This window comes from Vombatus ursinus, unplaced genomic scaffold (genome assembly GCF_900497805.2).
Source record: "Vombatus ursinus unplaced genomic scaffold, bare-nosed wombat genome assembly UNPS02010284.1, whole genome shotgun sequence".
In the NCBI taxonomy this organism is placed as follows: Eukaryota; Metazoa; Chordata; class Mammalia; order Diprotodontia; family Vombatidae; genus Vombatus; species Vombatus ursinus.
The window spans coordinates 9,983,515-10,002,069 of NW_020950062.1; the positions used below are offsets into that span (position 1 = coordinate 9,983,515).

Below are 18,555 nucleotides of genomic sequence, written 5' to 3' on the forward strand. Positions count from 1 at the left end.
GTCATACCCCTAAGAGCCATCCAAAACTCATTTTAGATGCATTCACCTAATGTGTGTGGACTGGCAGTATGTACCTGAGGTATTTGGCAGTTGCCTAGGTGATGACATGCCTGTGGGACAAGTCTCAAGCACATTCATACCTGTGGTACTCTTTATGATTACTATAGTGTGGATTGCCTCATGTTCTGGATCCTGGCTTGTTCCAGTGCTTGTAGCCAGGGATGTCAGTGAAGTTGATGCTAGCCTCCATTAGCATTGTTGATGTGTTGAGGAAATGAATATAATAAGTAGAGTAAACATGATCTGAGTCCAAGGGCTGAGATAGGTGATTGTAAGATGGAGGCTTGGCTGAGCCTTGTGGTGTCTCTTCACTATTCTGGCAGGAAATCTGAGGGCAAAGAGGGCTTTTTAAAAAACAGGCAAGGGCTTGTCACATATACTGTTTCAACTGATTTTTCACAATTTTATTTGCAGGCAAAAGCCAGCTTGTGTTTTAGTAGCAACATCTCTCCCGTAGCAGATTTTTCTTTCCCATTCTTGCTAAAATGTTCATTGGCCTATACTTACGGTTAAACTATGAAGGGTTAGTTAAAAAAGAGTTTCTTGCCAAGTACTGGCTTTACTGAGAGGTTTATGCTGGTGTATTCTGTGTACTTAGAAGGACGGTACTGGTATTTATTTAATACCCTAGTAATTACTGTACTTCAGGAGAAAAAAATTAGACATTATATTGGTAGGTTTCTTTTAATGAGAGAAGGCTGAAGGGGGATGAGATGGTGTGAACACACCCTTTGATGACATTAGCTATTCTTGTGAATTCCTTGAGGAGACAATGTTAGTGATAGAATTCATCAAATGTATTTTCAGAAATGGTGGTTTACTTTATTCGCTTTTTTTTTCAAGTAGGTAACACCCAAAGTGTTGTCACAGAAATAAAATATCAGGGAATGAGATAATTTCCAGGAGAAAAACAATGAGGTATATTCATGGAAAGTACTTACAATTCTTCAAGAAAGGTATTATATAAACAGTGAATATGTTGCTTGGTTCTCAAGGGCGATCAAATTTTGTATCTATTTAACTACTTTTTAGAGGGAAAATGCAACATTGCCGGAAGGTCTTGTTTCCTCTGTTTTATTCTGTAAATGTTTTTCTTCATATCATACTTTTTTATAATAAAATGACATCTAGGATATATGTGCTATTCATCTACTACAGTCAGGATAAGAAACATCACTCTCTAGAATTGTTGTTTTTTGTTGTTTTTAATAACCATATGGCTTCAAGCAGAAAAGTGAATAAGATTGGATCCATCCTTTTAAAAAATTACTCCAAAATAAATATTTACATTTTTCATAGGCTAATGATATATTCTTTCAAGTGTAGCCTCCTATGTCATAAGTTTTTCGGTAAATCAAGAATGTTGGATGTGAGTAACCTTATGTAGAAAGAATATTATCTTCCTAGGATCTTGTTTTCAGGGTTAAGGATGTGGGCATGGATGAGCATAAGAAATGTAGCTTCCTGTGTCCATTAACCAGAATAGCAAAAGACAAGTTCAGGATGTGAGCTTATGCTGACCACTTATTCCTGGTTCTACTGTTCAGTGACCGGAGACCATGGTTGATGAGCAGTCCTGTAGATCATCAATTTGAACTTTAACTCTCACAAAATCAGGTTAGCTGAAATCACTCATAGCTTTCAAGACTCTTAGTCATGGCAATTTTATGTGGGTGGAGGTGGGGAATGAAGATACAAGAAAACACAAAAGGCAACAAAATAAAATAAGGTAATATAAAATTTTAAAGGTAATAATAATAAAATAAGATAATATGAAGTTTTTTTTTAACAAGTGTTCTTCTTGCTTCCTTTGGTGCAAATAAATTAATGACTAAGGAAAGCTCTCACTTTCATGTATTGTCACAGTTGACATTATGCATTGCAGGACCATTCAATTTTTTTTTCGTAGTTCATATAATCATAGATTTAGAAATGGAAGATACCTTAGAGGTATCTAGTGCAACACTTTTTTTTTTCTTTCCAAATGATGAAATAGGACAAGATAGCTTCTGTGATCTGAACAAGATCACAAGATTTAGAAGGGGCAGACCTGGATTTGATTCTACATATTCTGATATCAAATTCAGCCTTCTTTCTACTCTATCGGATCTTGCCCAAGTTCTTTATCTATTACAAGTGAGATCCCTTTAAACTGAAGGCCTGGGCTAAATGGACCTCATTTTCCCTTTTATTCTCACTTCTCATCCTTCCCACTTGCAAATTACATTGATTAGCATTGATTAGAACAGACTTTGGTGTCAAAATATTTGATGTGAATTCCCAACTGCACATGAACATGAATTTCCTAAATAATCATGCCTGTTCTTCAGTCATCTGACCAGTATATAATGTTCATCAATTTTGGGGGTAGATAAATGCATAAAGCATAGCAATAGTGTGACTGAGTAGTTGAATGCAAATTTGTAAACAGTATTTGATTCATTCAAATAAATCTAGAAATAGTTTAAAGAGTTAAAAAAAAGATTTGAGGGGCATCCAGGCTAACATCATGTATATAAAATTCCAGAATGATGCTATTTGAAATGGCCAAGATATAAAACCATAAAAAATATGAGTAAATACTCTGCATATCAGGGCTTGTTATGTAATTACATGGTTTCAGTATGGTTCTTATTCATTGAAAATTCTTATAAAAGATAGATTTCTATATACACTCATTTGCTAATGGAAAATTTAAATGTCTCTGTTAGATACCACATTGTAAATGTCTAGTTCTTCAAATATTAAGCCATTTGAATGATTGACCAAGTCAACCAAATTCAATTTCTCTTAATCAAATAATTTGGGGTTTGAGATCATCATGACATATTCATAGACCTGGGAATTTTTACATTTTGGGCAATATCCAAATAGTAAACAATTGAATCAATTTAAATAAGGTTTTGTTGGTTTGCTTGCTTACTTATTTACTTAAAATTGCATCTAGCTTTACAAATACATGTTCCAAGTTTCAGCCCTATGTGACTTAAAAGAGCCAAGAGGCAAAGACCAAAAGGTAGAATTAGGCCTAGAAGCATTAAAAGATTCTTAACAATAATGGTTGGATGTGGTGCCCTAGAAGTAATTTTCTTTAGTGATTGAAAATAAGTAGAGATAGTTTTGTTAGATACTTATTTACTTTTTTTTTAACTGCTTGGGGTCCTTTCAAAACTGAAAAAAAAACCTTGCTTTTGTTATTCCATCTAACAAAAAGAATCAGTTCTAGACTAGGAGATCCTCTACTATCAAACTTTCCACTGAAAGTCCCATCTGTTCTAGACTTATGCATGTGGTCCATGCCAGCTTCAGTCCTGGAGAACCTACCCTCTAATGAGAGGGGTTTAAGGTTTATTTTCTCATACTCTTTAGCTTTTTATGTTGTACTGGAACCTTAGGAAAAGGCTCTTTAGGCTTAGATTTTAACTTCTGCCTATGTCTCCCCAAAGTGGGGATTGAAAAAGATGATTGATATAAAATATAAATCAGGTATAGGACAGATATTTATTTTCTACACAAAATATAAATGCTACAGAGACAAAGACTGATAAAGAGCATTGACAGAATAAACTTATTTTCATACATATATGTATATATGTTATAAAACTTATAAATAAGGAGATTGATATTTAAATTTCATTAGAACATAAAGGAGTTTGTGAGCCTACTGACCAGGATTCTCACATTTCACCTTGAGTGACTGCATTGTCCAAATAATTCCTGGTACATATCTTCTTAGGGTAGCCATTTTCTCCCAATGAAGAAACTCTCCTTGCTACCAGTCAATTCTTCTCTATGTATCCAGAACCTCTTAAATTCAAAAGGTCACCTCCAAAGCAAGATATGTACATCACAAGATTGATATTTGGTTGCTTAATCAGGAAAGGGAAGACAAAGTAGAAAAGGTATTCCTGGGACCAAGGTGCAAGCTCACCTAATTGAGTCTATGGTGCATATAAGAGCGACTGAAAGGGGCAGGGAAGAACACTACTCAACCCCTTACCTCCTCATGAAATGTTTAGTAACAGAAAGCATTACTTACCACTTGACTTGGAAAATCAAAGGAAGACAATAAACGAGAAACTCTCTTCTTTTTTAACTGATGTTGTACCCTACTCTCCTGTTCCTGTCAAGGACAAGTAGTTGGGTGTTGGGGGTGTTCCAAGGGTCTACTCATAGTTTGTTGCATCTTACCAAAGCAGAAAGTCAGTTAGCCAAGACCTTGTCATTCCATATGTACCCAAGTGGTAAATCATATTTGGTAAGCCAGAAGGGTAGTTCTATGCCTGCATCATAGGAAGTTAAAATTCCATTAAACTATTCTAATTTTGGAGCATTGGTAGATATTATTTTCTGTGGCCCGAAGTCTGGTATGGGTGATTGCTATAATTCATTAATAGTACTGGTATTTTAAGTATTCATACCAAGTGATGACACATTCAGCAAGTGAAGAGAAGAAAAGTGTTCAGAAGAATTCTCAATAATTATCACAAAAAATACTTTTAAGTTACATCACTGACCTCTTCTCAAAATTCTGCCCAATTAAGTTTTGCTATTATCAATTTGACTTCCTTGCATAAAATTATTGAGCAGCAGAAATAGAGTAGAAGCATCCCAAATGAAACCTTAAAAATTACAAGTCTAACCCTGAAAAGATGAAAAGTTTAACTTTCTTTATTGGAGTTTTCTTTTAGAATTTTCCCATTAAAATAACTGTGATAAAAATAGGTTTTCTGTGGAACTTCATTTTTTTTATTGGGTATGAATGGAGAAATAAATATCTTCTCTTCAGTCTTCAATTGGTTCAGAATATGGTTAGGTCTCTGTCAGCTTGAAAGAAGAATGTGGATACTCGTGAATGGATCTTACAGAATTGCTTCAAGGACATTTTTTATGTTTCTCTGTTGTCTATTCTCTTGGAATTTTCCTTAGGGGGTTATGAGCCAACATGGAGGCAGTTAAGGTGTTGCTGTGGAAAGAGTTTTTCAAGCAGAGGAGCAGGGGTTTCAAATTTACAGGAGAGAGAGAGAGAGAGAGGAAGCATGTTTTTATGAGTATGGAGAGAATAATATTTGTTTAAAAATAACAATTGAACAATACCAGCTACAGTGCAATGAAAATTTATGTAAAAACACTCATGGCTACAAAATTAGTGTTCTGTATTTCATTTACAGGAAAATGATCAGTCAACTCTGCCCAGTTCAAGTAAAATTAATGCAAAATCCATGTGACTAGAAGAGATACAAAAAGCCTTCTTAATTTAATAATAATAATGATAAATAAGGTGACTAAGAATAACACAAAAGCTGGTTTTATGTGCAACCAATATTAATGTGGTTATTAAGAATCCACTAAGGCCACAGCTCTGAATTTTCTGCTTGAAACACAGTGAAATGTAGTAGCTATAGAATTTCTTCCCTCAGTGGTCTTATTACCTAAAGGAAGAAGCAACATGTTTAAAAAGTAGTAGTAGTAGTAGTAATTGTTGTTATTGTAGTAGTAGTAGTAATTGTTGTTGTTATTATAGTAGTAGTAGTTGTTGTTTTTGTCATAGTCATAGTAGTAATAATAACCACTGTCATTAACAGTGAAAAGCAAAGAATACAATAATGATGATAAGTCCCAAGAACATAAGAACACACCCTTTTGGCTTCTTTTATCCTCAATATCATACTAGGAACCTTGTCTCAGACCAAATCAACAGTTTGGGAACTTAGAGGATATTGTCACCAAGAGGTCATATGTGCCAGTAAGGCACAAATCAATAAGCCTTTATTGCGGCACATTTTAACACATGCAAGCAGCTGGGGGAGAAAAAGGAGGCACAAGACCTATAATGAAAAAACCCAGGAACAAGGACATGGAGAATAGGGCAAGGGAAGAAGGATTCAGGGAAAAATATCAATTTGATTCTCATTTGCAAGTGGTGGTCAGTAGCCTTTATTTAGGTAGCCTTAAGGTTCTAGCAAGAAAAAGAATTGGGGTCCTTGGGTGTTGATCAGGAGGATATCCTCTCAGAAAATCACCTTTCCTTTCTTAGTTGAAATATGGGTCATCTGGATCCTTCATTTATCTCACATGTAGGCAACTTATGAAGGAAAGTTTTCATAGGACTAAGGTAGGTCCTTGCTGAATCAGTAAACTCTGTTGACTTCTAAGTTCTGACATCACAGGTAGTGGGATCCTAAAGATTTGTCAGGGAGAAAAAAAATGGAAAAACAAGCATGGGATGCAAAAGTTTCTAGAAAAGGAATAGCAATCAGCAAGCATTTATTAAATACCTATTATGTCCCAAGCACTGTGCCCAGAGCACAAGCAGCCTTATGAATCTTGGAATGGTTCTTCAAATCTGTCAGTCAACTACCATTTTTTAAGCATTTGCTATGTACCAGGGCATTGCACTAAGCACTGGGGATACAAAGAAAGGAAAAAAAAAACAAAAAAAAAACAAAAAAAAAAAACACAACAACAAACAAAAGCTCTCAGTCTAACAAGGGCGCATGCAAACAATAATACACAAACAAAATTATATACCTATATCTATATTCACATGTATATGATATACATATATATGTACATACACACAGGATTAATTGGAAGGGGGTTAGTTTCAGTTATAAGACAGCAAGGTGAAGGAGAACTGGGACAGACTTCTTGCTAAAGATGGGACTTTTGCTGAGCCTTGGAGGAAATCTTTTGAGCTGTCACAACATTCTTTAAAAAGTCATAATATTTCAAAAGGCAAATGATCAATATTATGAAAAGAGGCATTATTCTCGTTCTTATCCATTTGAGACTTTTATCCATTTTATTTTTAGAAAATCTTTACCTTTGTCTAGAGACGTTCCTTCATATTTCATGGTGCTCAATCACGGAGTAGGGAATTTGTGTGCTTCCTAGAACAGTCAAGTATGTCTCTTGTGACAATACTGCAACATGGTGGAGTGACTGGAGTGCTGAACTTGGAATCATGAAGACCTGGATTCAAATTCCACTTCTGACACCTACTATTTGTTTGCCAAGTTCAAACCATGTAATTTCTATACCATTTCTTCATCTGGAAAATTGGATGATAATAATCATAATAATAATTATTATTTAAAACATCTTGGAAACCATCTAGATTATATGTGTGTGTGTGTTACTATTATATAGTATTTCAGCCTCCTCTACTTACCCTCCAGTTCAGCACTCTTGAATCTTCCAAATGCAGAAGAATAGTTCTTTTACTATTTATAGTAGCTTCCAGATGTGGTCACATGGGAGATGATTTTTAGAAGAAAAATATCTGTAGTTTTTCCTACTCTGTGCCCCTATACCAAAAATAAACATAGTCCTGTTGCAATGTGTGTGTGACCAGCCTATTCAATTATCTTCAACTCTCTATTCTCACACTTAATAAGGCAGTAGGAGTGAAAAAAAAAAAAGTACTCTGTGGTAGTAACAGCAATAATGGTGTCCCACTTTCAACAAACCTGATATATGAAGATCAATCAAAAAGATGTATGAGGGAAGGGAGGGAAGACTAAGTTCTCTTACAGAATTTTTCTTCACTTTATGAAAGCATTCATGGTAGGATTTCCTTCAATGTCAAGCTATCTTCCTTAGGGAAATAAAAATGGAATTTGATGTACAAACATTCTATTCACACAAAATTGTTCAGAAATACAAATAATGAAGTTTGTATGTATATGTACATATATATGTATACATATACACTGTGATTTTCAGAATATTTATTTTAACCATAAAAAGATTAGCTCCTTTGCAAAAAAAAATCAAGTATACAGTTTGTGAGGGTAGGAACATTCATTCAAATTAGGATTACACCCACTTTGGCATGTTGTGGCAGGTGCCCAGGGCACCAGGGAAGTAGGAATAAATGGTTCTACGATCAAATTTGAGCCTCAGCCATATATGTATTAGTTTCCAAATAGACATTTCCATTGCCTTTATGTGGATCAAGATGGTGTTTATTATTAATAACTGCCAAAGCAGTTATTAATCTAGGAAAGAAAAATAAAAACAACTTCTACAACCTAGGGGAGTTTCATGATGATAACCTAGTCAGACACTCCCTAGTATTTCTTTGTGTAAAGGGGTAAGCCAAGTAGTTTTGATAAACACAAGTCCTAGGAACCGATAGATATCAGGCAGAGAGCTTTTCATATTTTGTGGTAGTTTCCATTCAAAAAAGGCATCAAGTTCAGAACTTGCTGCAGGCTGACATACATGATGTGGTCTTGCTATCAAGATTTAGAGAAATGCAAGGCATTCTTCCTTCTGACTCCAGGGTGGGTAGAAAGAGGAAAGGAGCAAGAGATTATACTGATGACAATCTAGATTTTATTATATCACCCAAAGTAGCATAACCTGCTGTACTAATGAAATCGTGTTCTTGGTTTAAAAGGGCAATTGTTCGCCTGACTTTGTGCTCACTAAAAACATTTCCCCAATCTTGTTAAATTATTGCACTCATTTCAGATTTTTATGGCTATGCAGCTTACCGACCCTTCTTTCTTTACGTTTCATTCATTTTCCTTGTATTGATGATTAATGGAGGATGTCGAATGTTAGAGTGAGCAGGCATCAGCAAATGCAAGATCATAATTAGTTTAGCTGACGAGGGCCTCTGATAGCACTTGCATCTGGATGGAAAAATTACCCTATAGGGAACTGGCTGCTCACCAGGTCTTTTTAGTGATACATTGTGAAACACCCGATGAATCAAATGCCCTTTCAATGCCAAGAAAGTGTTCCAGTCTCGAAGCCAAAATTATGTCTGCAGAAAGCTTTCCATTTGAAATGTATCAGAGTACAATTATAACCATTGTATTTTTTTGGCAGTGATACCACTCTTCTACAGTATGGACTAAAGTTAAATAAATTTCTCAAATTTTATGGAACTCTGAAATTTGGACTTATCACGTTAGTCATTCTTAATTTCTACTAAAATTGGCTTCCATGGAGACCCCCCCACCCCTTATCTAAGATGTGGGTTTTTTCATTAAGATATTTACTAAAAGAAAGTGGAGTTGAGTTGCAATTAAGGCTTTTTTTTTAAAAAAAAAAAAAACAAGAAAATGCTGTTTTCCTGCCTGTTAGTATTTGTGCCTACAAACACAGCCTGGCTTTTGTTTAAATGAGGTTAATGAAATTATTATTTGTTAGGAAGAATGTTATAAGGAATACTTATAAATGCATCTCTCACTAAATATCCTGAGATTGTTATTGAAGCTGATGAAGGCATTACCAGTTGACTAAAATAAATTTGAATTTAAAAACCATGATTTCCTTGCTGAGTGCAGAAAAATAAATAAATCACCCTTCTGGGGACAATGTTGACTGGCTTTAGGATTAAGTTCATAAGAGGGTCTCATTAGTAATACTGTACTTCTCATTGGTTTGGCAGAGGTTAATATTCATTCCCAAAGAGTTGTGGGAAATACACAGTATTCTCTTGAAGATTTTACAGTTGTAAAAGAAAGACCAGAATTGAATGTCCTGACTTCTGTTAATAACCTGTGTTACAAGAAAGCTGCAAAGAAAGAGACTAGAATTCATTTTAAATGGTTCATTTTCTACATTTGCTCCCAACTGACCACATTGTAGAACCAACATGGCAGTCCTGCTGCCTTTTCCAAATTACATCACACATATTTGCAATGTTATGTCTGTCAGGTTTTGCTTTGACACTTTTCAAAGGTATATTTCAGAGCACAGAATTTAGCAGTCATCATTAAAGGCACAAACCCCAAAGTTCAAAAAGTTAGAACTGTGTCTGTGAAAAGCCTTTGGTGTTACACACACCTCATCCATCACTGTAGGGTTAATTATATTGAAAATCAGTGGAGCCTATTAGACACAATTGAACATGACCTCATTATGGCAGTGTGGTTTTATACTGTCATTGTTGCTAGTCCAGAGACAAAACTCTCTGGCTGATTTGTTCTTTCTCCCCGATCATGTGACTCACCTCTGACCTGTGCATGTTTTTTTTTTCTTTTCATTTCAGAGACGTAGAGGCTCGGGTGTTTTCTGTGCCAATTGCCTGACCACAAAGACCTCTCTCTGGCGAAAGAATGCCAATGGCGGCTACGTATGCAATGCGTGTGGCCTCTACCAGAAGCTCCACTCGGTAGGAAGAACTTACTAGTTTGTTTCAAGAAAAGGTTTATATAGCAAGACTGAAGCTGGGTAGCTATGATATGGGCTTGCTTGTGTATTTGATACTGGCCTTCAGTTAATTTCCTAGCAGGGTTTTTCAATATGGTCACTTTGATATCACATGTGATTCATTAAGAAGGAGGCTAAGATGCTAAAGGAAAATCATAAGTGCTTCATTTAATTATTTTAATATAAAAGAAGAAAAACTGTTTATTTCAGAGAATTCCACTTGGCATATAGTTTACCAAATGTTCTAAGGATTCATTGAAATTTATTCATGTTAGAAGAAGGACTCTGTAAAAGGATATTAAGAAAACATTTTGTATGAAAAATTCAAAGCTGAGGATTTTACCCACTGTGTATATCTTGTGGGTTCAGTGGGAGAATAGATACAATATTCAAGTTTTTTGGTCTTCCTTTTGTCTTCAGAAATGCCAAAGTGTGTTTAAGGGGAAAGCATTTTATGAGAAGAACATTTTCAGAAGCATTTCTTCTTGTAAAATGATGCCTTTGACTCCTAAATTTTACTTTGGGGGGTTAGATCACTTATCACCAACTGATACACAGAAGATTAAGTTAAAGAAAAATCTATTGAATTCTGTGATGTTAAAAGTAATAGAATCAACAAGGGTAATATCTCATTTACTGACATTTCGTGGAAAGTAAAGAGCACCACTGCGTTTGCATCCATAAGACCTGGATTCATTTCCTAATTCTAAAACTTACTACCCCTGTGGCCTCAAATAGATTATTTAACCTCTCCAGGTTTCAGTCTTCTTCATCACTAACATGAAGCACTTGGCTTAGATGGCCTCTATGTTCCTTTCTATATTCTCTATAAATCTTTGAATAAAAGGGCGGCTATTAGATGATGGTAATATTTAACATTTTCATAGTACTTTACTGTTACAGAAAAGCTTATCATCTCTTGATCATCAAAATTACTATGAGATTGATAGTGTACATGTCATTGACCCTATTTTACAGATAAACACATTGTTGAGACCCAAACAAGTAAAGTGATTCACCTAAAATAACAGAGATAACACATAGTAAAGACTTGAACCTAGCTTAAGTTGATTTAAAGTCAGCCAATTTTCCATGCACCATACCATCTAATGAGATTTTCTAACTTCTGATAATAATAATTTGACTAATTACAAAAAGAAACCCAAATTCTTCCATTCTAAATATTCAGATTACTTAGTCAAGCACATTTTTATTTTGGACAATTCCTCTGATGATGAAATCTGTCTTTGAAATATCAGAAAAGAATATTCATTTAGTAGAATCATAGAAACCTCAAAGGTCAAAGAGTCTGACATCTACTTGAAGTATAAATACCTAGCAGAGAAGATATCTAGCTTTTTTCTGAACACCCCCATCAAATGAAAAAGTCACTACATTGATACACACTTATACACGCATATACATATGTATATTTATACACATGTGTGTATACACACACACACACACACACACACGCACACACATATATTAAAATATGTGTCAGGAACTATGCCATGTCCTGGGAATACAAATACCAAAAAAATACGATTACAGATACAGAAAATGGTTAATGAAATGCTCAGTTTCTTTTCTGGAGTGTTCAAATAATTAAAGAATTTTTTTCTTATATTAAAAGAAAACATGGCCAACTTCTACTTACTGGGCCTAGTTGTATTTCCTAGAACACTATAGAATAACCCTAACCCTTCTCCCATATGACAGCTCTCTCAATACTTGAAGTCAACAATTGCTTGAGTCTTTGAATCTTTTCTTCCCTTGGTGACATTCTTTCCCTTAACTTCATGATTTGCTCTGATAACTTTTGGGGCATTATCTTTGCTCTCAGTCCCGCTCAGTAAAATTTTCACATCTATAGAGAATATGACTTTAAACAAACCATTTTCATAAATAGATCATGGGAAGCATTTTTCACCTATATACATTATAAATGTCCAATGCCAACAATTTGTCAACATTATTCTCATAACTGTTTAGCTTGTAAAAAGATTGTTTTCTCCCTTTTCCTATGCCACTTTCCAGCTATGTTTTTTTTATTGCACCATTCAAGCACAGTAATAAGATTCAACTTAATGATCACTGACATTAATGATTTTAACTGAACTTTAGCCAATCATAAGCCAGGAATTTAATTAAGCTTCTGTTCTACCAGATTACGATAATTTAAACGATCTGATATAATGAAGGCTTCAACTCTCTACACACACATACACACACACGCACACACACACACACCCTCTCTCATGCCCTCATACTCATAATGAGACAAAATACTAAAATACTGTTCTCTCAATTTATAGCAAATTTGGAGAAAAAAAGAAAAAATATATTTCTTGATAAAGATTAAATAACATACATGTCCCACATGTTATTAACTATTCAAATATAATTTCAGTTAAACATTCCTATTAAATGCCTACTATGTTCTAAGCATTATAGTACATACAGGCATACTGGGTACTAGGTAAGAAATGAGCCATGTTTTTCAAAACAGTGTAATAGTGAAAAGGACAAGTAGAAAAATAATAATGATACAAAAGAGAGGATGAAAAAGCAATCGACCTACAGGTATTTATTAAGCATCCCTTATGTGCCAAGCACTATGCTATAATTCAGGCCAAATGCCAAGAGAAATTTGATTGTGAAAAGTCATTTTCATATGGGATAGGGTGTCGCAGAAGGCTTTATAGAAGGGCTGGCTCATGATTTGGACGTGGAAAAAGGGATGAAATTCATAGAGATGAAGTGGAAAGAATTTTTTGGGGGGATGGAGTATGGCAAAAGCAAAATAAGAGGGACAGGAGGACAAAACAAGGTTGATATGGAAAATATAAAGCTATCAAAGGATAAAAGGTCACTGTGATTGTGAGAAAAGATTGTGGAAGAATTAATAAGCATGCACAGTAGAAAAGAATAGAAGCTGGGAGTCAAAATGCAGAATTTTAGGCTTTTAATTATTGTCCTTTTAACCCACTCTGGTGGGTTGCATAAGTAAAATGGAAATTGAAGTCACAGAATTAAAAAGTTCAAAGACTTGTGAGGGCAGGATTTTAAATGGATCATCAGGGCAGATATCCAAGCCCATCAAGGATGAGGGCAGAAGACACAGTGTAGAGGAAGCCTTAACAAGGTATCAAAGTCATAGGAAAATGTTGGAAAGTGGCCAAGAGGTAGAAGACAACAGAAAGAATCAAGATAAAGAGGTTTAGACATGGGAGTGGTTGTTGAGAGAACAATTGTCCATACCTGGCAGTGGGGAGAAATATTTAAAAAGAATAATCACCAGTGAGTGCACCAACAGTGTTATAGAATGTGCAGAGATATAGTTTTCAGGTAATATTAGAAGTTGGAAGAAATGTAAGGAAAAGTTTAAGGATGAAGAGTAGCTTGATAACAATGGTACAAAATTTCCATTACATTGTTAATGTACACTACTTAACCAAGGGGAGGAGGCTTTTCATTTTATAACTTTATTGTCTTAAATATCTTCATGTTGTTTTAAATAAATGTCAGTTAGACAGTTAATAAACATTTATTAAATGCCTACTATGCGCCAGTCACTCTGCTTTTGGAAAAGTTCACTAACCTCCCTGGATATGTTTTCTCATCTGTAAAATGAGAATGTTGGACTAAATGTTCTTGAAGTTTTCTTCCTCTATGAAAACCAGAAGAGTATGGTTACAAAGTTATCTTTTCCTACAAGGCATAGTTAACACATTCTCAATGTAGGAAAAAATAAGTTACACCAACTTCATAACCTCAGACAAAGATTGGGCCTCTATAATATTTAGAAAATCAGTTATATTGCCATCCATGGACTTTGTTCACATACTCTGAATACCTGCTGAAAGTGTACATGGATAGCAAGCGTTCAATATATGTGCTAAGTGATAGAATTACAGAATACAGAGGAAGAACAGATATTTTGAGCAAATCTAAAATGAATTAAGTCTAGTATTTATTCATTTACTTATTTCTTGACAGTCCATGTTGACAATTTTATAGCATGTAGAATGTCCATGCTACCAAAATCTACTTTGAAGACCATAGTCTGAGAATCCAGAGAATGGTTCAACTTATTCTAGTACTCACAACATGACCTTAAGTTGACTTCTCTGTGCCTTTATCTTGCCACCTGTAAAAATGAGAATGCTATCTAGCATTATTTAGCATTTGAGGAGGTTGTGATAATAAAATGAAATCATAAAAATTAAAGTTATCTGCATTGTTCCATATAATAGGTGCTTACTAAATGTGTATTGAACTGATTTTTTTAAGAATTATACCACTTGGGTAATGCTAATGATGAATTCAAAATAACTCTTTGATATCTTTGTGCTTGAAAGCATAATATCTATAATAATTTTCTTATCAATAATTCATGATAATGTCTCTGTTTCATAGCTTACTTAGTATTGCATATTCTGATATAGCTATGCCATCTTTAACTTTGATACTGAATTGATTTTATTTTTTTAATTGGATTTCAGTATCCTTTTTTCTTGATTTGGAACTATAATAGAAAATAGACATTCACATGTCAAAATGTAACATCACTTAAATGATTTTAAAACGTTATATCAACATGGGAAGAAAAATAAAAAGAGAGAGATGATAGACTTTTTGGTAGTCTAAAACAGAAACACCAAATGTGCTTTAATATCCATATAAGTGTTGTATTTTCTAACTCTGCTAACTTTGGGTTTTGTTGTGTCTATTGTTATTAAACATTTTCATGTTTTAATTTTAAAATTATGTAAATGTGCAGGTACCAAAAATTTTACCAGTAGTTTCAAAAGTAATCACCTAGTTTCCCATGTCTCAGCCTAAAATTGAAAGTGAGAAATATTTCACCAAATCATCATTTACAAGTAATTTTCTACCCAGCTTCTTTTTTTTTTTATTACTAAATGACCTAACCTGGGAAAAAAAGAAACTATTGAGTTCATAAATATTATTTTAAAATAAACTGACAATTTACTCATTGATTCAGCAGTGTTTGAAGTTTTAATTAGATTAAGAGTTTATCTCAAGTTTTTTTTTTTAACGGACCATACTTTTGGTTAAAGGAAGGCAAGTTTGTAAATCTTTTTCACCATGACAAACATTGCTCTTTACCCATATGTAGTTTATATTTGTACAAAAATTGCCACCGTATTTTAATATATTCTTTTTCTTTTGTGTATTACTCATGTCTTCCATGCAGACTCCCAGGCCTTTAAACATCATCAAACAGAACAACGGCGAGCAGATCATTAGGAGACGGACGAGAAAGCGCCTTAACCCAGAGGCACTTCAGGTTGAGCAGCTAAACAAACAGCAGAGGGGTAGCGGTGAGGAGCAAGTCAATGGAAGCCCGTTAGAGAGGAGGTCAGAGGATCATTTAACTGAAGGTCACCAGAGAGAAATTCAGCTCCCCAGCCTGAGTAAATATGAGGCCCAGGGTTCATTGACTAAAAGCCATTCTGCTCAGCAGCCAATATTGGTCAGCCAAACTCTGGATATTCACAAAAGGATGCAACCTTTGCACATTCAGATAAAAAGTCCTCAGGAAAGTACTGGAGACCCAGGAAATAGTTCATCAGTATCAGAAGGGAAAGGAAGTTCTGAGAGAGGCAGTCCAATAGAAAAATACATGAGACCTGCGAAACACCCAAATTATTCACCACCAGGAAGCCCTATTGAAAAGTACCAGTACCCACTTTTTGGACTTCCATTTGTACACAATGACTTCCAGAGTGAAGCAGATTGGCTACGATTCTGGAGTAAATATAAGCTGTCAGTTCCTGGGAATCCGCACTACTTGAGTCATGTGCCTGGCCTACCAAACCCTTGCCAAAACTATGTGCCTTATCCCACCTTTAATCTGCCTCCTCATTTTTCAGCTGTTGGATCAGATAATGACATTCCTCTAGATTTGGCGATCAAGCATTCCAGACCTGGGCCAACTGCAAATGGTGCCTCTAAGGAAAAAACTAAGGCTCCATCAAATGTTAAAAATGAAGGTCCCTTGAATGTAGTAAAAACAGAGAAAGTTGATAGAAGTACTCAAGATGAACTTTCAACAAAATGTGTGCACTGTGGCATTGTCTTTCTGGATGAAGTGATGTATGCTTTGCATATGAGTTGCCATGGTGACAGTGGACCTTTCCAGTGCAGCATATGCCAGCATCTTTGCACGGACAAGTATGACTTCACCACTCACATCCAGAGGGGCCTACATAGGAACAATGCACAAGCCGAAAAAAATGGAAAACCTAAAGAGTAAACCTTAGCACTTAGCACAATTAAATAGAAATAGGTTTTCTTGATGGGAATTCAATAGCTTGTAATGTCTTATGAAGACCTATAAAAACACTTCATAGAGCCTACCTTATCCAGTATAAAATCCCTCATTATTTACCTTTTTTTTTTTCCTTCTTTTCTTTTGATGTGTGGGTTACCAAGATTCAAAAGTGAAATGAATAGTGGTCAATGGGAAAGGAAGATGGTAGCAATTAACATTTGGAACCTGATAAATCAAAACTATCTTGAATAAAGTGTACCATGGCATATATTCCTAAGAAATACCTTTAGACCTCAGTTATTTTGGTTGTTCAGAATGAACAAAATATATCTTTATATATGTATACAATGTATGTGACTACATACATACATATGTATATATAAAATGGTGACATAAGGGACTGACCTGATTACTTGTTGAGAAACTCAGTAGTGGCCTAATTTTTTTTTTTTTTTTACGATAACATGAAATCCTGCGCATAAAAAAAGAGATGAAAGAGATGCTCAGAACTCTTCTTTTCTTCAGGGCAGCTAAAAGAATGGCAAAAGTTGAATAGTGGACAAGTGCCCTAACTACCCTGTTTGGCAAAATTGCTTATATGAACACAGAAATGCAAGTTGGGGTTAGGATTTTGTGAGGAGAAGGAACAAGGAAAAATAGAGATGGTAGCAAAACGTCTTCAGCTAGTCCTGCCTATAATATTTATGTCCATTAGCTATGTCCAAATGCTCACCAGTCATTTAGTTTGTAATTTGGGCTAAGTTGGGCTCAGGTGTATGCATTGTTATAAACACTGTCCTTAAAGCTTACGTAGTGATTTCACCTTGGCCTTTCTTTTCTTGGGTGAAGAACCAGTTCTTTTCTCAGACACTACTTGGTCACTAACCTCACCTGGCACAATATAATGAAAGGAATCCCTTCAGTTCAAACAGCTAGTTGAATAATAAGATCAGATCGTGGGCCTGGTTTATAGAGAACATTATCTCCACAGGGTAACCTGCTGTATTTATTTATTTTTTTTTCTGGTTAAATATACTTTCAAAACTTTGTGGTCAGGCAGAGTCTAAGGTTACTTTTACCACAGACTGACAGTTGGTATATGTACTGGTCAATCCCTTCAGTAGACTTCTTCCAGGTTTAGCTAAATAGCATTAAATAGAATTCTTAGAAGTATGTCCTCATAGTACTTTTAATACTTAAAGCTTTGTAAAACTATCCATGAAGGGAAAGCTCCTCAGCATAACTGCTCAGGGAAATAGGGCTCAATAACTGAACATTAAATAATTGGTTAAAGGTGCTGTTAGACGATCCTCAATGCTTGCTACAAGGATGTACAAGGACTGACTTTAATAATTTGCATTATATTGTCCCAACCAGTAGTTTATTATTATTGTTATTATTATTATTTTGCCACGGAGATGTAGAAGATATTACAAGCTACTGGATGCACTGTCAGATTAACTTATTTCATTAAAGAAGTTGGGAGAACAAATAGAAAAAAAAACTTATTTTTCTAGTAAATATTAATGTATTACATTTCAAATAATGGTGCCTGACATATTGAATAATTATTTTCTACAGTGTACGTATGCAACAAAGATATTCCATCATGCATTAGAGTCAGTTCTGGCTCTGCCTCGCTGTTTACATTTGCAAATGTAGCAAACAAGGTAATGAAGCAACTCTTTCTATTGCAGTAGATATCTTCTTTTTGTGTGTGTGTGTGCATTAAAGTTGTAAACGGTAACATGAAATGAATGAAATTTCTTGATATAATGGTATGGAAAATAAGAAGGAAATGAAAATATTTTTATGCCTACTTAGGAAAAAAAAAAGGGTAGCACTATTCATTCCAAGTACTTTTTTTTTAATTCTTAAGCTCTTAACTCACATTGTTATGCTTAAAATGATAAACATATATTCTCTTTTTATTGCTTTGTCTGTTTCAAATGAAACATTTCAGAAATTATTTTGATAAGTGCCATTGGACTACTTGGCACCCATGTTTTTATTGCATT

General features: G+C 34.7%; 1 protein-coding gene across 5 annotated transcripts in view; it reads left to right on the plus strand.

Annotated features, from left to right (window-relative positions):
• Window positions 1-18,310, plus strand: part of TRPS1 (transcriptional repressor GATA binding 1) — a 297,247-nt gene extending 278,937 nt beyond the window's left edge. For all 5 annotated transcript variants that reach the window (XM_027854078.1, XM_027854081.1, XM_027854082.1 and 2 more), the window contains 2 exons: window positions 10,073-10,195; window positions 15,458-18,310. In XM_027854078.1, the coding sequence (XP_027709879.1) occupies window positions 10,073-10,195; window positions 15,458-16,519 (1,185 nt within the window). In that variant the 3' untranslated portion in view covers window positions 16,520-18,310. The remainder of the gene's footprint in view (window positions 1-10,072; window positions 10,196-15,457) is intronic.
• The last annotated feature ends 245 nt before the right edge of the window (window positions 18,311-18,555 follow it).